The sequence below is a fragment of the Perca fluviatilis genome, chromosome 20, assembly GCF_010015445.1.
Source record: "Perca fluviatilis chromosome 20, GENO_Pfluv_1.0, whole genome shotgun sequence".
NCBI lineage: Eukaryota > Metazoa > Chordata > Actinopteri > Perciformes > Percidae > Perca > Perca fluviatilis.
Window position 1 is genome coordinate 26848255 of NC_053131.1, and position 22675 is coordinate 26870929.

Below are 22675 nucleotides of genomic sequence, written 5' to 3' on the forward strand. Positions count from 1 at the left end.
GCCTATTGCAAGCAGCTCTTGGATGTTAATGATTATCCTCACGGTAGCCTTATATCTTATCTCAGCTCTCTCATTTACCATTTAGTCTTCATGACAAGCAACAGCTTAGAGGCAATGTCCACTTGCCAGCACAACTGGCTGGAGTTCTTTTTGGAATTAGGCCTAGTTATGGACATTTTCTCTTGATACACTCCTGTTAAAACAACAAGAATGGCTGTGTCACGGGTTTACACAATCCTGTGGAGTACAGGCATAGTTTTTGTAATTTTACCTCATTTAAATCTGGGATTGTTGTCTGACTACAAGATCTGTGGAGATTCTGAGTGTGAAAGTAAGTTTTAAACTACAAATATATTGTCCTAATTTATGATATAGGCCTACATTTAGATTGTAGCTGATATCATTTAGTACGCCTGTGTTTTCAAAGCTTTCTTTATGATGATCAGTTTTTTTCCCCCTCCTGTTTTCATTCATACTATATTGTGTGTGTGTGTGTGTGTGTGTGTGTGTGTGTGTGTGTGTGTGTGTGTGTGTGTGTGTGTGTGTGTGTGGTGTGTGTGTGTGTGTGTGTGTGTGTGTGTGTGTGTGTGTGTGTGTGTGTAGGCCTGATGAGCAGAGTGCAGGCCATCAGGGACCACCGTGGTAAGGACTGCCGTTTCCTGAGCTTCAGACAGGGAGACACCATCTTTGTTTACCACAAACTGTCAGGAAAGAGGGAAGACCTCTGGGCAGGCAGTGTGAGTCTGATATCTTCATATCTCTCTCTCTCTCTCTCTCTCTCTCTCTCTCTCTATCTATCTATCTTTAAAGCAGAATGTAATGAAAAAACTACTCAATTCAAACAGTCCCTCAGATCAGGTTTTTGGTTGAAGAGATTAGTCAAAATTATAATACAGATGGTTTAGGTTCTCAGCACTGATTGGCAAGTCATGGTAACACAGTAGGCCTACCTAATAAACACAAACGTCTGAGAGCACTCCAGTTCATTTAAATATAATGATATTGTTGTGTATTAACACAGAATGACAGAATGATTGAGATATTAATGTGCTGACCCAACATCACTACTACCTGTGTGTCTTTTATTTTGGTAAACACTTTATTTATTCACTGTATATTAACTACTTTGCTTTTCAGAGGCAACATTTATTTATTTATTAAGATGAACATTATTTTGTTCAAATAATGGCCCACGCTATATCATTACTTGTGGTGATTTTTGAACATTGGGGATTCGATTGATGCTCCAAACTCGGCTACTTTGAGTGACTTTTGGCTTAAGCAAAGACTAAATAAATACCAAATGTACCTTTTTTTTTATTACTGTGGAATAATTGAAACAAATGTATACCTAAATACACAACGCTCCTTCCTTCCTTTCTTTCACAAGGCTGCAGTGGCTTTACAGAACTGTGACGGCTGTTCTGCTTCCTTTTGATTTCAGATTGACAAACAGTTTGGCTATTTCCCAAAGGATGCCGTGCAAGAGGAGCAGGTTTATGCTGCTGTGGAGAAAGTAGTGGAAACACAGGTAAAAAAGACTTTGATTTCAGTAGCTCTTCAGATTAGAAGCTTTGAACAAAACATACTCTTTTATAATAAGTATAGCAGTTGATTGTAAACCAATATAATAAACATTTAGTAAACTGGTATCTGGTATAATATTTACTCCTGAATTAGTAGTAGTAGTAGTTGCTGAATCTGTACAAAAGCAATGCCTTATTCCTGAAGTGCCCTCATTCCCTCTCTTCATTCAGAAATCTGATTTCTTCTGTATGGATGAGTTTGGTTATCCAATTGACTCCAGTCATCTGGACAGTGATGACGATAAGGATGACGACGATCCCAAAATCCAAAACCAGGAGTCAGAAATCACCCAAACCACTCCACACACCGTCGCCACAAATGCTGAAAGCCCTTCAACGTCTGAAGATCCCTCTACAGAGTCTCCGGTTCCAGCACAGGACGCTGACGGCACGTTGACAGAAGAGGCGGAAAACAAAAATGCTAGGGATGCTGCTGTCGGGATTCACGAGGAAGCACGGAAGACTTCTGCAGCTCTGAACGAACAAGGTGGGTCTGCCCCCTCTTCCTGGCTCGGTTCTTCCATGACAGGATGGTTAGGTCTGGCTAAAGAGGAAGAAGCTGGCAATTTGGCTGAAGGAGAGAAAAAAGATGAGAGAAAAGAGATGCATGCCGAAGCTTCTGTCGCTTCTTCAGTGACAGGGTGGCTGGGGTTTGGAGGAGAAGGAAAACCTGATGATGGCGTGGCGATGAATATTGTGGAAGAAGATGGAGAAACTGCTGATTCTTTCACTTCAACCATGACTGGGTGGCTTGGCTATGGAGGAGAGAAAAAAACAGATCATCCGGCAAAAGAAGACCAAACAGAAGAACGAGAAGATGATGAAGAACCAGTGGAGACATTCAGGAGTAGAAGGATGTCTCTGGACCTAGAAGGCAGCCAATTACATGAAGAGGAGAAGAAAGAGATGGGGACATTGGGTTGGCTAGGTAACGGGCTGTCAAGCACGCTGGGGTTTGGCCTGACCAATCAGGAGTCAGGGCATGAGACAACACCTGAAATAGAGGCCAAGGAGACAATCCAGGAGGAGGTAGAACAGCCAGCGTCTGGTTCTTGGTTGGATATAGGGATCAGGGACATTTTAGGCTTCGGGAAAGACAAGAGTGAAGTTGATGAGAGTACAGGAAGCGATTTTAAGGAGACAGAAGAGGACAAAACCTTAGAACAACAAACTGGCTCAGAGAATGTGAATACTAGTCAATTACAACCCGTACTGACAGAGGAGGTAAGGAAAGAAACTAGCAATGAATCCAAGGTGGGAGAAACTCCAAAGGATCAAAATGCCCCATCAGAGATCAGAGTCAATGCTGACAGTAATAATAACGATATAGGTACTTCAGACAGCAGCAAGGATAGTGTTCTACCTAAAGATGAGGCATCCAAGGTAGATGAAAAAGATATTTCTCCTCAGACCATGGAGAGTATGGAGGGTAAAGATCATCAGATGCCCAAATTGATAGCTAATGAGGGTGAGGATAATAACAGAGAGGCAGGAGAAGAAGAAAGTAAAACTGCAAGCGGCACTGATCAGGTTTTTTTGACCCAATCTGACATCAATTCAGGGCCTGACTTGAGTTTTGTGGATTTAAATCTAAACTCCATTGGACAATCTGTAGGCGAGGATGAGAACGACAACACAGAGGACGTGGTTGGGGAAGGGCCCGAGATCCCAAATCAGATAGACAACACAGAAGAATCCACCGATACGTCTGTTACTGGAGCTGGTAGTGATGGTAATGAAGGTGAAGGGAATAATGCAGAAACATATGTACTTCACCGGGAAGTTTCCACGACTCAGACTGATGATTCAGCAGAAGAAAGTCGGTTCAGCGGCGGAGCAGGAGAAAGCAGTGGAAAGAGTCAGCCTTCTTTCTTATCACCAGGCACAGCCGAGGAGGGACATGAACCTACCTCCGATGAGGATAACACTTTACCGGCTCACAGTGTAGAAACCAACGTTGATCATTCTGATTCACTGGCTATGAATGACAATAACACAGAAATAGAGACACATCAGGGTGAGTTAGGAGACAAGGGCATCTCTCAGGAGTTTGGTTCAGCTCATTTTACTAATAGAAGTACTGCAACTATGTATGACAATGCCTCAGAGGAGGACAGAAGAACATTTTCCACTAGTGAGAGCACAAGACAGATGGAAGACAATGCAGACCAGGACTCTGTGTCTCCAGATATGCAACAGGGGGACACACAAAGTGATGGTGATGCACACGAGCTAAAGGAGACTGTAGAAGAAACTGAGACAGACGGTGAAAACAACCTCCAGACAGTTCAAACTGAGACAACAGAGTTTCAGAAATACATATTGAATGAAAGTGGTCTCAAGTCAGCTATAGGCTCTGAAACAGAGACTGAGACTGAGGAAGTGGAGGAGTCAAAGGAAGAGGGAAAGCTGGGGGGGATAGAAGAGTTAAAGGAAGAGGAGAAACAGCAGGACGTGAAGAAGATAAAGGAAGAGGAAAAGCTGGAGGGGATAGAAGAGTTAAAGGAAGAGGAGAAACAGCAGGACGTGAAGAAAATAAAGGAAGAGGAAAAGCTGGGGGGGATAGAAGAGTTAAAGGAAGAGGAGAAACAGCAGGACGTGAAGAAGATAAAGGAAGAGGGGAAACAGGAAGTAAAGGAGATAAAGGAAGAGGGGAAACAGCAAGAAGGGAAGGAGACAAAGGAAGGGGAAAAGCTGGGGGGGATAGAAGAGTTAAAGAAAAAGGAGAAACAGGGGGAAGTGAAGGAGCTAAAGGAAGAGGGGAAACAGCAAGAAGTGGAGGAGATAAAGGAAGAGGGGAAACAGGAAGTAAATGAGATAGAGGAAGAGGGGAAACAGCAAGAAGTGGAGGAGAGAAAGGAAGAGGGGAAACAGGAAGTAAAAGGAGATAGAGGAAGAGGGGAAACAGCAAGAAGTGGAGGAGAGAAAGGAAGAGGAAAAGCTGGGGGGGATAGAAGAGTTTAAGAAAGAGGAGAAACAGAGGGAAGTGAAGGAGATAAAGGAAGAGGGTAAACAGGAAGTAAAGGAGACAAAGGAAGAGGGGAAACAGGAAGTAAAGGAGACAAAGGAAGAGGAAACGCTGGGGGGGATAAAAGAGTTAAAGAAAGAGGAGAAACATAGGGAAATGAAGGAGATAAAGGAAGAGGGGAAACAGGAAGTAAAGGAGATAAAAGAAGAGGGGAAACAGGAAGTAAAGGAGATAAAGGAAGAGGGGAAACAGCAGGACGTGAAGAAGATGAAGGAAGAGGGAAAAGGGAAGTTAAGGAGATAAAGGAAGAGGTGAAACAGGAAGTAAAAGAGATAAAGGAAGAGGGGAAACAGGAGGAGGCGGACAAGTTAAAAGAAAAGAAGAAACAGGAGAAGGTGGAGGAGATAAAAGAAGAGGACAACCAGGAGGAGGAAGACTTAAAGGAAGAGGGAAAGCAGGGGGAGGAAAAAGAGTTAAATGAAGAGGAGAAGAAGGTGGAGATAAATGAGGGGAAGAAGCAGGAACAGTTAAAAGAAGAGGAGAAGCAGCAGGAGATAGGAGAGTTCAAAGAACAGGAGAAAAGGGAAGAGTTAAAGGAGGTTGAGAGAGTAAAGGAACAAGAGAAGAAAGAGGGTGAAGAAAAGCAAGTACAGTCTCATTTGGAGGTATTAATGGAAAACAGCATCCCTTCTTTATCTCACACTCAGAAAGCCACTGAAAGCCCAGAGTCAGAGAGCAACGGGGAAGACACACGCGGTGAAAACAGCTCTGGGTTCTCCGAAATGCCCACAAAGACTCAAAAGAGACAGGCCGAAAACCCACAGATGGACGAAGAGAAGAGAGAGGGAGAAAAGAAACAGGGGGAGGTTAAAGAAAAGCAGGAGACGGAGAATTTGGAGGGTGAGAGGAGGAACAAAGGGAAAGAAGGGAGCCTTAAATGTTCAAATGAGCTTTGTCCTCAAGCTAGTGGAGACGCATTTGTCGGGGTCAAAGATGGAAATGATTCTGCAAATAAGTTGAGCTCAATAGATGAGGGGACAAAGGAGACAGGAAAGCAAAACCCAGTGGCAGACAATGATCAAATATTAGCAGATAGGACAGGAGTGAGTCAGATGGTAGCAGCTGACGACACGGAGAGAGATGAGGGTGAAGAAAAAAAAGATGATGTTGCTAAGGCCGACGAGGGGAGAGAAGAGCAGGTTGAGCAGAAAAACAATGATCTGCTACATTCAGGGGAGAGTGGCCGAAACAGCCTTCCTAATCAACGTTCACTTAGTCAGACAGCTGAGAACAAAGAAGATGATCAATTATATTCCAGTGAACCAGACAACACTGAGCTTTCTGACGACAATGTGCTCCGTCAGGGAGATAAAACTAAGTCTGAAGTCACTGAAACCAGCAGCAAAGGGATTTCCACTGAGAAGGAAACTGAGCAAATACACTCTGATTATGTGATAGACACAGCGGAGGACACTTACAGAGAAGAGAGGGAGATCAGCGTGAAGCATGATGATGTAAGGGTGAATGAGGGCAGAGATCTGAGTACAGGTGGTACTGTATTCAGGACAGAGGAAGGAATGGAGGTTTCAGTTTCGTCCAGTGACCCTGTTGAAAGCCAGGCCGTGACATGTGAACACACTGCTCCTCAACATGCATCCGGTTCTTCACATCTGTCTGATGGTCACAATAAACGAGCAGCAGAGACTGGAAGTGGAGGAGCATTCGGCCTTTTCGAAAACGCCTTTAGCTTTTTTAGCCAAACGCCTGTCACCGAAACTACGGAATCCCCAGAATCTGCCCCAAGTTTGGATTCTAACACAGGTGAGACATCCGAGGCACAAGCCTCTCTCCCTCCCGAACAAGAACGGGATTCAACCACTGGTTCGAGTCACGTTTACATGCAAGATTTGCACACAGACTCTCCCATCACCTTGTCACAACAGCAGCTGCAGCCTCTCTTTACAGAGACCCAGGCATCATCTCCTCCCCCGACGCAGACCCGTTCTCATCCCACAGAAAGCCCCATCCAAACAAAGACCCTCACCAAACATTACAAGAACCTTCTCATCTACATGAGCGCGGACGAGACGACTATTATGAAGGAGCTCTTTGGACGACACAAGCTGCAGTTTTTGGATTACGTTTTAGGAAGCTCAGAAACCACGACCGATGACCCCGATAATGACGACTCGATATTGTTGGATATAGAAAGACTTCTGCGTTATCACAGGGAGACGCTGGTCGCTCCTAGCGTGAGGCTCACGGATGCACCACAGGAGGACAAAGAAAAGACCACAACGCTCATCGCACTTCAGAAGCTAGAAATGCTGTTGGCGAGAGTGAGAGAGACTTTCAACACAGGTGAATCAGACAACAGTAACACAAACCATCAGAGTATTTTAATTTCGTCATGGCCTCAGATATCATGGCTGATAGTAGTGATACTTTAAGTTACTTTGATATTGTAATTTTAGTATGGGTTTGACTTGCAGTGATGCCAATCAGAGTGCATGTGTTTCCCTGTTAAATGCAGTCGAGGACAGCTGTGTTGGTGAATCCTGTTCGACTCACAGTAAAGATAAGGAAACGGCCACCGAGGAAGATCCTTCTGTGAGCCTGGATAACCACACCCCAAGAGATGAATGGACGGGGCTGGATGAAGAGAAAGACGGACGACTGAGCGGAGGCACAGGAAAAGAGAGGGTGACTGAGGATAAGACAAAAGAAGAGAAGGGAAAAAGAAGTGGAGGAGAGAGAGTGTCCCCTGAGTCCCGTCCTTACATTCAGCCAGGATCACCACAGTCCCTGGAAGGTAATGGATGACTCAAGTATCCCTTAATCAAGAAGGATTAAAACATGATTCAAAGATATTAAGCAGTAATATCCTCATTCCTGCGATACACACAACCTGGAACATTATGACATGACCAGAACATTACTTGGCAGTTTTTGTTTTACACTAGTATATTATACATTAAAGATAAAAAAAACATTGGGTTGATTTCTAATAATATATCATTGTGACAAAGGTGGAAAGCTTACATTTTTAATACCATTATGTTTGTGACTCTAATTCCAGGGGTAATAAATCAAATTCTGGACTTTGTTCATCAGATCGCTGAAGATTCAACCACTCATGTTTGTGCAGTGACAGAGCTCCTCATATGGCTTACTGAACAGGTAAGATGTAGAATAAAATAGAATAGAATACACTTTATTGTCCCCGAGGGGAAATTTGTCTTAGGCATAGTGCTGCAATCTGTTGCTTCACAACACAAGCATGTAACAGAAAAAAAGCTTCTTTTTTTAAATCAACATAAAACCATAAACATGCATCTGCAGATTGAAAACAAGGAAAGCCGAATGTAGCTAAAATTATCACGTAATGGTTGAAGCAATTAGTGCAATTTGTTTGTGATTCGACATCCAACTACACAGCTACAACACATTTAGATCATCCTCTTTCAGGTTAATTTAATAACATAAGGAATTAAATCCCAACAGAAAATAATTGGAGCACTTTTCTTAAATAATCTAAAACAACCACCTTTTCTCAGGTGAAGAGGGTCAAATGTAAAAAAAAAAACACTGGTTAATTAAATGAAATATGTTTATTCACTCAGCATTGTTTTGTTTTTATTATTTTTTCATTGCCTTGCAGTATTGTTTAAGAGACATTGTGACTAAGGTTAAAGCAGTGTGCATTTTGTTTGAAATGTTGCCTGACCCAGTTTTAACATGTTTTGTCAGGTAATTTAAAGGTTCATAATCTTATGTATAGTTTTGATCATTCTGATAGGGCATCTTTGGGCCCCTCTGGCACACCTTCAGAGGTCCATACAACCACAAACTGCGAGGTCTGGTTCTTTAAGACACTGAACTTGTGACATGTTGATCTGACATTTAGCTCTATCTCGACGTCTCAGCTGTCAAGCTGGCTTAGCTCCGTCACCATCACACACTCACATTCCTTAGTGCTGCTGGGTCTATTACAAACGTTCAGCCAGCTGGCAACCCACCCACCTGACCTGAAGGCAAACTTTTTAAAATGTTTTGAGAAGGGTAATGATTCTCTAGTTTCAAATGGACGAAAATGAGGCCATGTCGGTGAGTACCTTTCGAAACATTTGGTGACCGAGTCAAGTCTTCACCTATGTCCTACTAAAACCAGCTTTATTACCCTGCAGCCCTTGCAGCCGTAACGTAACACAGGTGACACATGGTGGTTGTAAACTTCTTGAGAAAGATGGCTTTTGTGTAAAAAACATGATGTGTTAAGAAATGATTATGCTAGTTATTGGGGGTGTTATCAAAGACGACATTGAGAATTCTCCATTCAGTTTACCGACACCTGTTATTTTTGGTGTTACTTTAAAAGTGCTCCGATGTGCCAGTGTGGCATTTTACAATTGGTGACGTTGCGAGTGAACCATTTACAGTGGCGGGGGTCTAATAATATCTACATGAGCTCGTGAGTGCCTCAAATCGATGTATTTGTATTAATTATTTTTTCAAATATATTTTAATTTACGTAGTAACATAGTTTAATGCAATGCCTCTCTAGTTGAATCTAGACGAGGAGTTTGAAGAGAGAATCCAATATCTCCCCACCCCTGCGACGTGCAATGTGACGTGGTCCACTCTTGAGCGTCAGTGTTGTGTACAGGATGTGAAATCGCCGCTAGCCCGGTTGATGGCTCCGCTTTCTGTTCCTAATGTCAACTCTTAAATGACAGATATCACTAAAATAATAACCAAATGAAATAATTCGGAAATGGCGGAACATACGGCAAGCGACCAGTCGGCCAGCAAAGTGGTCGACTTTCAGGCGACGGTAGAAGCTTACTACAGTATCGCCGTGGAGAAAGTGAAGGATGTACGTTATGTGGCAGGTTTCATTAGCATTTTCTAACTAACGTTAGCCGACACTGCTGGTATAACGTAACGGATGGTCAAGCTATCGAAAACAGCTCGGTATTATTGCCGATTACACGTTTGGATTTGTACAGCTCACGTCTGACTGTCGCGCCAGGGCTGTTCACCAGCTGTCAAGACTGTATTGCAATTTTATGTCGCTTTTTTTAGATGTGTGTTGATGAGTTAACGTTATCTAGTAATACTAACCTAGCTAGTTGATAGTAGAGTTAGTATGTCTGATCAAGTGTCGTTGTGCTTTCCTGCTGTTTCTTATCTTTTTAGGTAAAATATGGCAGTTTTTTTCCATGTAGCAGACAACTAGCTACGCTACTGCTATCAACTACAGCTGTGTAGTAAACCTTTAAGGCTGAGTAGTCGAGGCTAACTACTTGCTATACCAACTAATACATTCTGTGGTCAGTTGTAAGAACATTAGAATTACTTAAAGATGAAATAAGCCAGTTGTTTGGCTCCGTTTTATAAATGTTAAGAAAGAAGCATAACCCTATCTACTTAAGCAACAGCTGTTTTGTGGGTCTCTGACTGCCATGCTGCATGAAACCATCTCTAATGTTTAATTGCATTGGCCGCAAGTGATTAGAACTAGTTTGCAGGGCAGTCCTGCAGCACTAAGAAGCTGATCCTTGTGTCCACAATAAGTATTCCATTGTGTACAATCCGCTAAGTTAAATGGAGTGAATCAAATGTTGTTCCCAGACGTACAATCACACATCTCTTTTTAAAGATATCTATTAAGCCCAACTCCTAAAATAAACTGAGCTTTCCTCTTCCTTCAGGTTGTATCAACACTGCCTGATGACATCAGACCCGGGCCAGACCTGTATGGGGTGCCATGGGAACCAGTCATCATCACCAGTGTGGTGGGGCTGGTGACAATGCTGTTGTTCACCTGTAGATGTTATAGCTCTGTGAGTACACAGCAACGTACATACACATCAACGATGGCAAAGATTTGAAAATGGTACAATATATGAATTTGTTGTGGTACTGTTGGTAGAAACAATGAGACCACACTTGTTCCTTATCAACTGAGTAATCCCTTTGCTACTTGTTCATCATTGTTTTCTTTTTATTTCTTCACAGGTCAAAAGCAGAATGTATCAAGGTAAGTTCTCACTACTTACTCCTTAATATCACATTATTATGACTTCACAGAATTTAAACTAATACATGACTAATCACTGTCAATTTAACCTCTTTCTCTGGCCCCTGTATAGTATATTATATATATATATATATATATATATATAATTTCAATGTTTTTATATGCTTTGTATTCCCTGTTTTCAGGTAAAGAGCAGCGGATGGCTGAGCAGGTTGCGCAGCTGCTGGATGAGAAGTGTAAAGTCCTTGAGACTCTCAGCAAATGTCAACAAGAGGTTGGTACTGGTTCCAATGCTGACTGACTACTGACTAGAGGCAGAGCCTGTCTGACACACAACACTGGGTGTTTTCCACTGAGGTCAAATTCATATAATATGTTTTAATGTCCATGGCATGAAAAAATGTCGGAATTAGAAGATGCAGAGTCTTGCGCATGTTGTATGAGGCGCGATCAAAAAGCAGAAACTCTCTCATTGCAAAGTCATTGCAGACTTTTATGAAGTTTAAATGCTGATGAAATGCATTTTGTCATGTCATTCATTTGCAGTACGATGACCTGGAGAGCTCACTGAGGGACAGTGGTGTCTTGGCCCAAACTCAAAAGACAGAACATCTTGAGGTAAGGCAGAGGAAAAAAATAATTAAAGGGAGATTAATAATAATAAAATGTTTCACGTATAGAGCGCTTTTCAGGATACTCAAAGACACTTTACATAAGTTGAAATGATCATAGAAAACAGCTCACTAAAAATATATAACACTCAACATTAGTCACACATTAAAAGATGTTTTGAAAAAGTGAGTTTTGATTTGAACATGGACAGATTGGTGCAGTCTTAGATTTGATTGGGGATAGAGTTCCAGAGGGAGGGGGCAGCTATGGAGAAGGCTCTTAAGAAATGTCGAACTACTTGGAAATCAAAACCAGTGCTAAACTACAGACTTATGCATAGTGTTTTTCCAAATTGTCCTGATGATGTCATTTAGGTTAAACCTGCAATAGTCTGGTTCACTGGATCATAGTGCTGGGATAAAGCCTGAGATAGGATGTCCCTCCCCTTCTGCTATCTCCGCTATCTATTTTGAAAAGTCACCGTCGCTGCATCTCGGGGCTTACCCCCTATCTTCCACTGGGCACGGCGCATCCCATAAGTGTGCGTGATGCGGCTCTCCGCTCCGCTAAAGATACGCGCCAGGTCTATTTTCACGCAAGCCTAGGGCCGTTCGGACAGCCGGGCAGGAAGTGAAAACAGCGCGAGCATCCAGTTTACCAAAAGACCCCCCCCCCCAATATTGTTGATGTCTCCTCTACAACACCACTGATGACGAGAGATTCATCTTGGAAGCGGAAAAAATATAACCAACATCACAAATCCCTTTTTATAAGGACAATGCCAGAAAAGATTTGGCATGGAGTTTAATTGCAGGAGTGCTTGGAGTGGAAGGTAGATACTAGCTTAATTAACACGTGATTGTTCTGTAAAGTACTTGTAAAGACGATATAATCTGCGAGTTGGGCAGCAAGACGCTCCGCTTCTGAGATGCTCCCGGTGTGGTATGGCATGTGTCAGAGGACGGAACAAAACCGGAACACAGCAGAGACGTGCCTAGTGGATAATGGGGCTTACTCTAGCGCTGACACAGCACTGTGGAGAGAGGTCTGGCAATACGAGACTAACGAACTTGTTAGCAAACAAACAGTTGCTTTTTAACACATCTGGCAGTCACATTTGCATATTGTCGTCCGATACATCGTTATTATAAAAATATCGCTTATAGACGTTATTACAGTAAAAAGGAAAAACAATTGAACCGCGTCACCAAATTTGGAATAAGGATGTATCACATTTTGACGCTGTGATCTGAATCTTCATGTTCACTGCGCACTCTCTCACTCCTTTGCTCTCACTTGAACACATCTTGTTTTCTTGCTCCTCCAGGTTAAAGCCAGACAGTTGGAACATGCCAAAAGAGAGCTTGATAGGGATCTTGAACAGCTAAAGGATCAACTGGACCAACAGAGAGAACACAGGATAGAGCAAGAAAAGAGGGTAGGAACACACACACACACACACACACACACACACACACACACACACACACACACACACAGCCACATACACCGCACCGACTGTAACATCTACAATTGTTATTTAAGAATCACATTTGATTAGGAATAGGAATCCATTGCATTATTGTGATACTGATGTATTGGATTCTTTTTGGGTTATCCTTCCAGATTGCAGTGCTTGAAGAAAGCATGAACACATTTGAAGAAGAAACCAAAGACCTCCAGTCACAGGAAGAGCAGGTACCATTACCTAACCTCTTGTCTTTGTACCGTCACATTCCTGTCCTCTCCTCTTTCCTGCATCATGGTTTCATCCTCTGCTCTGTCCCTCTGCGTTTCATATTATATTATTGCTGCCTGTTTGTCTCTAGGCACAAACCACTCTGAAAGTGTACAATATGAACAGTGACAGACTACAGAGGAATTTGGAAACAGCTGGAGAGGAGAACACACTGCTACAGGAGAGCAATGCTCAGGTATGATGCCGTACACACAAACACACACACACACACACACACACACAGATCAGGCGGTCTGGTGAAATGGGGGTAGTGCCTGGGGGCTGCAAAAAAGAGGCCTGTGGTGAAAAGATGGGACAGATTCAGACTTTTGGAAAAACGCAACCCAACGTGCCCTGCGGTGGTTAATCATGTAACTGGCGATCAGACTTTTGAGGCGGTTTGAGAGTCCTATACAGTAAACCGTAACCAGTAACCATCACTGCCTCTATCGCTCCCACAAGAAAGTTTCAAAACACTGAGGGTTAAAAAAAATGAAACACAAGCACTTAACTGCCCAGCAGTTTGTGTAACAGCTGACTGTTTCCTGCAACAAGCTCCAGCACAAAGTACAGTCACATACATTTAGCATCTTCGTATTGCATGGAGTTCAACTTTGACCATCAAATCGCATCCTCAACCTATAGCAAAGCAGTTTCTGGTTGAACCCTCTTGGCTGTAGTGTAATGTTGATTTTTTTTTGTTGCTGTGTCTAACCAGCCGGTATCGCCTCAGCAGTCGATGGTCACTCGCCTGCATTCACGTATGTGTGACTGTGCCTTTACTGTGCACAGTTGCAAGGGAGGTGGTTTAGCCTTTCCATGGTTAAAATGACAGCTTTAAAGTACTAATTAGTCAGTTTGTTCCATTCAGTCCATCCAATCACATACTGTACTAGATTCATGTTTTTTTTAACGTTACGCAAAACTGTTGAAAGTCTGATCTGTTCATGGCATCGTTTGTGTCTTTGTCCTCTCTTTCCGTCTCTTTCTCTGCAGTTGAGGCAGCAGGTGGAGGGATGGGCAGAAAGAGTAAGTGAGTTGGAGGCGGAGATGAGCAGGTGTGAGGTCGCCCACAGGGGGATGCTGCAGGACGTGGCCAACAAGGATGAGCGTATAATGGTATGGTTGCTTCTGCTATTGATGATAGTTTAACATAAAATACGATAGAACTTTCATAATCCAGAAGGAATTACAGCAACATACATATAGAATACATATTGTAGCTGGTCAACATATTGTTGCTAGTCAATTTATAATATACTTTGAATTTTTGAATAATAATAATATCTCGAGAAGAAGAAGAGTGCACTGCAGACTGATGTAAAAGATTAAAAGATCAGCCTAAGTTAATGGATTCAGTTTTTTTACTTTGGGTTGTTAGTTATAAGTTTGACACACAAACGTGTCCGTTTCCAGTCCTTGACAGATCGGCTGCTGAGCATGAAAGCTTGGGATTCAGACCTGGAGGAAGAGGCAGATGGGGAAGGAGAAGGGAAGGAGGCGTCCAATGGTACAGCAGGGAGAGGAGAGGAGAATGGAAGAGGAGACATTTTGGACACACAAGGCCATCTCCAGAAAGTCCAGAAACTTATCTATGCTGCTAAGGTATTTGACTTAAACGGACACGAGCACACAGTGTTAATGAACACTGAAATGTTTCGAAACTCTCTGGAGAGCTGAAAACCATATTGAACATCCCTGCACACTTTACTGAATGCCTACTGATATGTCGTTTTGTATCTGTGTGTAGCTGAATGCAGACCTCAAATCAGTAGATGAAGACAAAGACCGATTATTTGCCAAACTGAATGATGAAGTCAAAGCTAAAGAAGACCTGCAAGGTGAGTTAACTGTCCACTGGTGTGTTTTTACCAAGGTTGGTATTAAGATGTCAAATAAAGAACAAACAAGTCAGAGGTTATGTAATGATATAACGATATAGTAATGTATGTAGTGTGTGAAACATATCAGCATCTGAGTGTGTGTTTTTGTTTTTTTGCTCTAGTGAGAATTGAGGAGCTGGGTAATGAGAAATTATCTCTGCAGTCGGACACTGAGCAGTACTCAGATCAGGTAGCTGCCCTCAACTATGTGTTAGTGTGATATTTTATTATATTATCATTCCACATTAATTTGATTTTGTATTTATTTCTTTTCTTCACGTTTACAGGTCCAAAGATTACAACAGAAACTCCAGATTATGACAGAAATGTACCAGGAGAATGAGCTTAAGTTACACAGGTATAGACACAAGGATAAGGCTGGCTTCACACTGGATGTGTAGCTGCGTGGCGAGTCCGTTTTTATCTTGGCTCCCATGTTTACAGGTTAGAGCTTGCACACTGCCTGCGTGACACGCACGTCTCAGGCGCCACTCGAGCCGCGCCAAAAAAGGCGTGCATGCTTGGAATAGGACCGACGCCTATTTTTCACGCAACACGCAAGGTTGTTGGAAGCGTTTCCAGGCAAAATATAATGCGAAAAGATGTTTATATGTCATTTTGACACAAATACATGTAATAAATGACATTTTTATGTTTGAAAGTGTCTAGGTTTTGACATAAATGCAGATATAAATCTAATTAAAAAAATATTCTGTTGCCTATTTTGCCATCATTACTGCCGATGTTGTCTTTGCTGTAATCAAATCAGTATATATATTTATGTTTAACATGAAGTATACTACAGCTTGAGTGCAGTTTATCAGTGGGAATCATACATGTGTATGTGTACAGCCAAGGCTAGCAGCTGCAGCGCCGCGTCAGACACATTTCTGGTGTGCGAAGACATAGAAAACGCCACGCAGCCGACACGCAACAGAAACGCCACGCTCACGCCACGCATCCAGCGTGCAGCCGGGCACTAAGTGCATTGATAAGTTGAAAGCTATCGTACAGGATTTTAATGAACGTGTGCGTTTGCAGGCTGCTGACAGTGGAGGAGAAGGAGCGCATGCAGAAAGAGGAGAAGTTAAATAAAGCCGACAAAAACATCACCATGGCCATGGAAGAACTCAGCAACTATAGGTAGCCGCTGCCCTCAAAGTGTCGCCAAACACATTGATAGTATGCAATATGCAAGGGGACGTTTGTGAGCCTCCCACATACGCCTGTTGAGTCTCACGTGTACGTCACCTTTTTCTTCAGACAACGAGCAGGAGAGATGGAGGAGGAGCTGGAGAAAACCAAACAGTCTTACCAGACTCAAATATCAGCACATGAGAAGAAGGCACACAATAACTGGGTTAGTAAAAACCCCTCAGCTGGTGTGGTTATGGGGGTTATTACATTACCCGTCTGTCACTGCAGCACGCATCTACTCTGGTCTTTTAATCCATGATGTTATGAGTGCCGTATTCATTCATTAATTACTTGCGTATTCATTCATTAATTACTTATCTTAACAGTGCATTCAAGTGCTCTGATCTTGACTGTGTCTGTATCTATGTACATGTCATGTCATGTTACTGATCTCTGCTTGATTTCCCAGCTGGCAGCCCGCGCAGCAGAGAGAGAGCTAGCAGACATCCGGAGAGAGAACGGCCTCTTCAGACAGAAGTGAGCATACGGCAACTGAACCGCAATTAAACGCACAACATGTCATTTCTTGCCGCTGTGGGGTCTCTCAATCAAAACCATTACAAAAGGCGGAGTTCGGTGACGTCGTGAAGTAGTGTTGGATCACGGGAATTGTCTTCACCACCATTGCAGTCAGCTTCTCCTGGTTAGGATTCCGTTAGTGTTCCTCAGTCAGGAGGTTTTTACCGGGAGCCGAAATATCCACAGAGGTCTTCTGCTCTCCAAGACAACGGGCCTGGTGATTAAAAAAAAAAACAGTGAAAACACGGACTAAAGCAGTTTTACGTTAAAAATCAGTGGGTAGAATTCAGCGGACAAAGGACGTCCCCGAGGGGCTGCGAGCCAAGCTGCCGTTAACATTTGCTATAAGTATAATTGATGATTATACTTATATTGTTTATATGAATGTGTGTCATGCACCAACAACACCATGACAAATTCCTTGTATGTGTAAAAACCGTACTTGGCAATAAAGCCCTTTCTGATTCTGATTTAAAATCCTTCATCTAGTTCAAACGTATAGTTAAAATAAAACGATCTAAAAATGTTATCATAAAAAATGTGGCTTAAAACTGGATACAATTCAATTTATGATTTGTATGATTACAGTTTTTCTATACTGTATAAATGACATACTCGGGTCCGGAAATATACTTGTCATATGTTCACTTGAAAAAATATATTTTTGTTTGTTTACAGGCTGACAGACACACAGTTTAAACTGGACGCCCTCGACAACGATCCCTACGCCTTGGACAGCCTGGCTAGACCACTGCCTTTCAGAGGTTAGCACACACACTTCTAAACCAAAGCATGCATTATTAAGCTAACATATTTTGTGGCTAATCTACCCCAGCCTGGAAGCAGTAGGCCACAGATTCCCTTGACTTTGCACTCACCAAAGTACCCTTAACCCTTCAGCTGAAAGGTCACCGTATGGCCCATCTCCCCTGGGTCGACCTGCATCTGAAACCAGAGCTTTTCTTTCTCCTCCTACATTAATGGATGGACCACTTGCTAGACTGTCTCCACGAGGTATACACACACACACACACACACACACACACACACACACACACACACAGAAAGCCACAATCCACATATATAGAGACGATCTGCAGCTGTACAACAAACCAGATAAGACCCCCTGGAATGGTGCACAAAAAAACCCACAAACCTGAATATAGTTTTCCTTATTTTTATTTATATACTTTCAGAACACTCTCCTAATATGTTCTAGTGTTGTAGTTGCGAGTTCAGTCAAGTTATCTCAAGCACAGCCGTGTCCTGTTTTATTATTCATTAGCCATGTTTTGTATCGCTAGGTTTTGCTGATTGAAATGACAAAACATTTATCTTACTTTACATGATAGAACATTTGCTAATTCAGTCTCACAAAGTCATCACAATAAACCCTTGCGGCATGTTGGAGATGACCAGCTGGCTGTAGCATGAACAACTATCTATGCTTAAGCATGGTCTGTATGCTGGCATGCTGTTAGCACTCTGGAATGTGATTGTTTGTCCTAAATCTCATCAGTTCATCCTGACATGACACTTTCTCTTTGCCCGTCTCGCAATCACACTCATTCTGGCCTTATTTAGTGATATTTTGTCTTTGGCCGCTGGGTTCTCTCTCTCTCTCTCTCTCTCTCTTTTTTTTTTTTTTTTTTTTTCTTTTTTCCCCATCAACATCTTCAATTATCTCTCCTTTCCTCCCTTTTTCCCCCTGTCTTTCCTCCACAGTGTCTCGAGGTCCAGTGGAGCCCCCAGGTGGCCAAGGAGAGATGGAGCAGAGTGGAGGTCCTCATTCAGACAGTGGCTCAATCTCTCCAACATGGGAGAGAGATCGTAGGGGCCCCCCACCAGGCCCCCTAGGACCCCCAGGTGTGTGTGTGTGTGTGTGTGTGTGTGTGTGTGTGTGTGTGTGTGTGTGTGTGTGTGTGTGTGTGTGTGTGTGTGTGTGTGTGTGTGCGGCGCGCGCGCGTGTGTGAGAGAGACAAAGAGAAAGACAGAGTAAATCAGTAATGTCTGGTAGGTCGTCAGTCTGTAATATTAGGAAGGCCTGGTGACGCTCACACAACCTGACCAGGCCTGACCTTCCTCTGATATGGAGATATCATATTGAGGATTACGATGTAAACCTATTTAACAGAAATTCCTAAAACAAAACAATGCAGAGGTAAGTGCTCAAAAGTTAAAACTCCTTCATGATACAAGTTAAACAACTGTTTAAAGGAGCTGTTGTGCTGTTTATGATATTTTATATTGTGTGTCTTTATTTTACTGTGGTCCGACGTTGTAAAAAAAAAAACATGTAGCCCACTAGAGGTGGCCTTAATACAAATTAAAAAAAACAACAGTGCTGTGCTGAGAATACTCGCACTGACTTGGGATTGCAGAAATGAAAACAGTTTGTAGTTGCGTGTCATAGTGAGAATCAGCCTTTAGACTAGATCAAGGAACATTTCTCATTATATGTCCCACTCTCATGCGGATACATTTGGATGTGGCACTGCTGGATTTCTGCTGTGTCATTCACCATTCATCATGGTCATTATTACATTATTTATACATTTGTAAAAAAAAAAAAAAAAAAAATTATAAAAAAAATAAATAAATACCTCTGACTCTGTGTGGCACCATGTGCACCTGGATATTGTTAGGCCCAATATTTCATCTCTGTTCTAAAGGCATTGTGGTATTGTGTCTACACACTCAAAAGGTCTCTTTCACAGCTGAAATGTTGACTTACAGCAGTCAGTGCACAGGTGGAGCTTATAACAATAAACCAAATGGAGTGCATACATTGTTAAGGTTATTAGGTGCACCTGTGTTTGGCAAGTCAACAGTCAAATCATATAGTGTGCATGTGCATGCCAAATGCATGTTGACAGTGCATGTGTATTTTGTTTAATGCATTTTGAGTTTTGACACTGGAAACTACAGTTGTCTTGACGCTCTGTGATAAAAGTGTTTATGTCCGATCACTTATAACATGATCCTGAGAGGGAAAGCAACCTCCAAAAATATCAACATAACACAACAGATTAGAGCCGTGTTATTATTTACATCTTCGGAAAGAGCTGGCGATATAATATTGATAAATCTGAACATATTTTCTGTGTGTCTGTCTCTCAGGCTATATGTTCCCAGAACAAGGAGGTCCGATGTACAGGAGACCTCCTCCCGGAGCTCTGGGCCTCTTGCCTCCACCCGGCCCTCTCCATCCTAGGGGTCTCCCCCCATTACCCCCTCACCCTGCAGACATGGCGGGTGAGTCACTGCTATCTGTATAGCTGCTTGTCGTCCCTTCATTATGTTCTCATCTTTACTGTCTTGCTATCTTTAATGCTTTTGGACTGCAAATAGGTGAATTTGAACGTGCACAAATGGAAATGAAAAAGCAGAATGCAAACTTTTAAAAAAAATATCTAGACATGTGTTCGAATGCAATATATATATATATATATATATATATATATATATATATATATCAACTTTATGATTGTTCATTTCTTCTATTCATTCATTTCAATGCAGATGGCTCATACAGAGAAAACAGCCATGGGCCTGGTGAACAGGAACACAGAGAGGTAAGAGGTGTGTGTGACTAGGGGTGTGTAGGTGTGTGTGTGATTTTGTTTGAGTAGCATCTATGGTCCAGCCTCTGTAACCTTTCCGTATGTGTCACCAGACGGGTCCTGGTGACCGAAGGACTCCCCCTGAAACGGATCCAAGGATGGGGGGCGCACCCCCACCTGGACCCCCGATGGGGCCCATGGACGGTCCCTTTCCTCGTAGATCCCCTTATGGACCACCACCTCCTGACTTCTACCCTCCTAGGGGACCTGGGGGCCCTCCCATGATGCCTAGTAAGCAGTCACAGCTATCATCACAACTTTTGGAATACCTTATTATCTCTAAATGTCCTCTAACCTTATGCTCGCTTTCCTTCTCCTCTTTCTCCAGTGTGGGCCCCTCCTCCTCCTGCAGGGATGATGTTCCCTCCTCGTTTCCCTCCAGGTGGACCTCCTCATCCTCACTACGCTCCCCCCATGCGGCCCCCTTTGCCCGACGGCCACCTACATCCTTCCATGGGTCCTCCCCCTCCTCAGCAGTCCTTCCCCTCCCCGCCACACAGCCAGTCGCCAGAGGAGCACACGCCCTCGCCTGAAGACGCCATTTGAGCCCGACCAGGTTTTCCACTCGAGCTGTGAGATGACGCGTTTGTGGTTAAAGTTGAACTCAGCGGTAGACAGATGGTTGGCCAGGTTGCGGTTTTCCATCTTCCCAGGATGTATTTAATGAAGAGTGTTAGCGTAGGGGAAGTATCAGCCTTCATTAGCCCACTTTGTTGTCGTTTGTTTGCTTCGGCCCCGTCTTTCTGCTCTTTTAACATCCTCTCTCTTTCTTCTGCTCCGTCACTTGCCTTTTTTTTTTTTTTTTCTTCTGGTACTCTCGCCCTGCCCAATCATCATCCATCTACATCACCTGTGAAGTGTGTGTGTGTGTGTGTGTGTGTGTGTGTGTGTGTGTGTGTGTGTGTGTGTGTGTGTGTGTGTGTGTGTGTGTGTGTGTGTGTGTGTGTGTGTGTGTGTGTGTGTGTGTGTGTGTGTGTGTGTGTGTGTGTGTGACAGTGCCACTAAAGTTTTATTGTTTTTGCTGTGTGGCTGAGAATGTGAGAGTGTTTTACGGATGGCATGAGTCAACATTTCATCCCAGTGGCACAGAAAGAAATCTAAATGATCATGGGCCATCAGGGAAGAAATGCATCTTTTAAGGTCTAATACAATATATTTTATTATACCTAACGCTCTTGCTATTGTCACCATCATTTTAAAAACGTAGCCCTTCAGCATCTACGAAGTTGACCTAAATCAGATCACATCAGATCATGTTTTGTCTGTGACTGAACTGAGATGATCTTAAACTCTAAATATTCCCTCAGAGGTAAAAGGAGTTTCTTAAAATATAATTAAAGCGCATAACTGAATTTCACTGATTTCCTGTGGGATTTCGCCTTCCTCAACAAAGCTATTATTTCAAACAGCAGCAAGTAAACCATGCTTTTGACTATGTTACAGTGACTTGCATATGGCCTAAGCTTGAAAAAAAAAAAAAAGCGGCTTATCGTAGCCACTTGTATTTTGTCGAAGTAAACTGTGACTCATCGTGGCAGTCACAGAGCGGTGATTAAATGGACTGACTGGAAGAGACCTTCAGAGCCAGAAAGATCGCACCCATGTGAATTTTGTAAAAAATAAAAGTGATTATTAATAGATAAATAAAGACAATGTCAAATTGTCAATGTCTCCATATTTCACTAATGTATTAATGTTCAATTTGTTGTGCAACTCATCAGCGGCCACCAGGGGTAACCGAGCATTGGAATATAATTGGAAGTCAGATTTGGGTAGTTATCAGTGTTTTCTATAATACTGTACATATGACATGCGATGATAATGTTTTAAATATGGTAAATATATATGATAAGTTGAAAAAAAAAATATTTACTGTAACCTTGATTGTACAGCACAATTCATATGTAACGATCTCTACCTAAACTTCCCGACCAAGCTCTTGTGATGTCATTTTTAACTTTTACAGAACTTTTATTTACAGGTGAACAAAACATTCTGAAAATAAATTTGTAACTCCAAGTTTAAATTATAAGACTTGTGTACACTGTATATCATTTGGTTGAATTGTAGATCAACGGAGCGCATATTCAGATGTTGCCTAGCCTAATCAATGGAAATACAAACGATAGTTGGTTTTTCCTGTCCAATTTCTACATAGATAACATCACCTTTGTGTGTGGTAACGAGGAACTACTTTATACTAGAATACGTAGCAGTTTTGTTATGGTATGGCTACTTAGCAGACAAGATGACTTTCATAGAAATTTGCCCTGATCTACAGTCACAACAGACCTTTTTAACAGCAGACATTTTGACATGTCAAAGCAGGAAAAGCCCTAATGTATGTAAGTAATAATGCATGTACTGTATGTATGTTAATGATAATGATGGCTCCATTTTAGTTAGGTACATCAGTTCCTGGGTCCTGGTATTTTGCATGCTGGCATGAAAAACTGCTAAATATTTAATTCTTATTAGTAAGGTTATCGCTTATTAAAAATATGGA

At 42.4% G+C, this 22675-nt stretch overlaps 1 protein-coding gene across 6 annotated transcripts; it reads left to right on the plus strand.

Annotated features, from left to right (window-relative positions):
• Window positions 1-94: 94 nt before the first annotated feature.
• On the plus strand, window positions 95-21120 carry ctage5 (CTAGE family, member 5). Of its 6 annotated transcripts, XM_039785760.1 has the most exons (28): window positions 95-331; window positions 604-737; window positions 1445-1531; window positions 1758-2073; window positions 7088-7366; window positions 7634-7734; window positions 10269-10400; window positions 10576-10597; window positions 10783-10871; window positions 11144-11215; window positions 12537-12647; window positions 12836-12907; window positions 13039-13143; window positions 13944-14066; window positions 14364-14552; window positions 14698-14788; window positions 14953-15020; window positions 15118-15188; window positions 15872-15973; window positions 16094-16190; window positions 16437-16504; window positions 17225-17310; window positions 17447-17560; window positions 18272-18412; window positions 19667-19801; window positions 20069-20121; window positions 20223-20400; window positions 20498-21116. In XM_039785760.1, exons 1-28 carry the CDS (start codon window positions 211-213, stop codon window positions 20713-20715), a joined length of 3375 nt encoding a protein of 1124 aa, XP_039641694.1. In that variant the 5' UTR covers window positions 95-210; the 3' UTR covers window positions 20716-21116. The 6 variants fall into 6 exon arrangements, with proteins under 6 accessions (XP_039641694.1, XP_039641695.1, XP_039641692.1 ...); XM_039785761.1 differs by lacking the exon at window positions 7088-7366 and having other exon boundaries at window positions 97-331; window positions 20498-21115; XM_039785758.1 differs by lacking the exons at window positions 95-331; window positions 604-737; window positions 1445-1531; window positions 1758-2073 and adding an exon at window positions 4575-6915 and having other exon boundaries at window positions 20498-21120.
• The last annotated feature ends 1555 nt before the right edge of the window (window positions 21121-22675 follow it).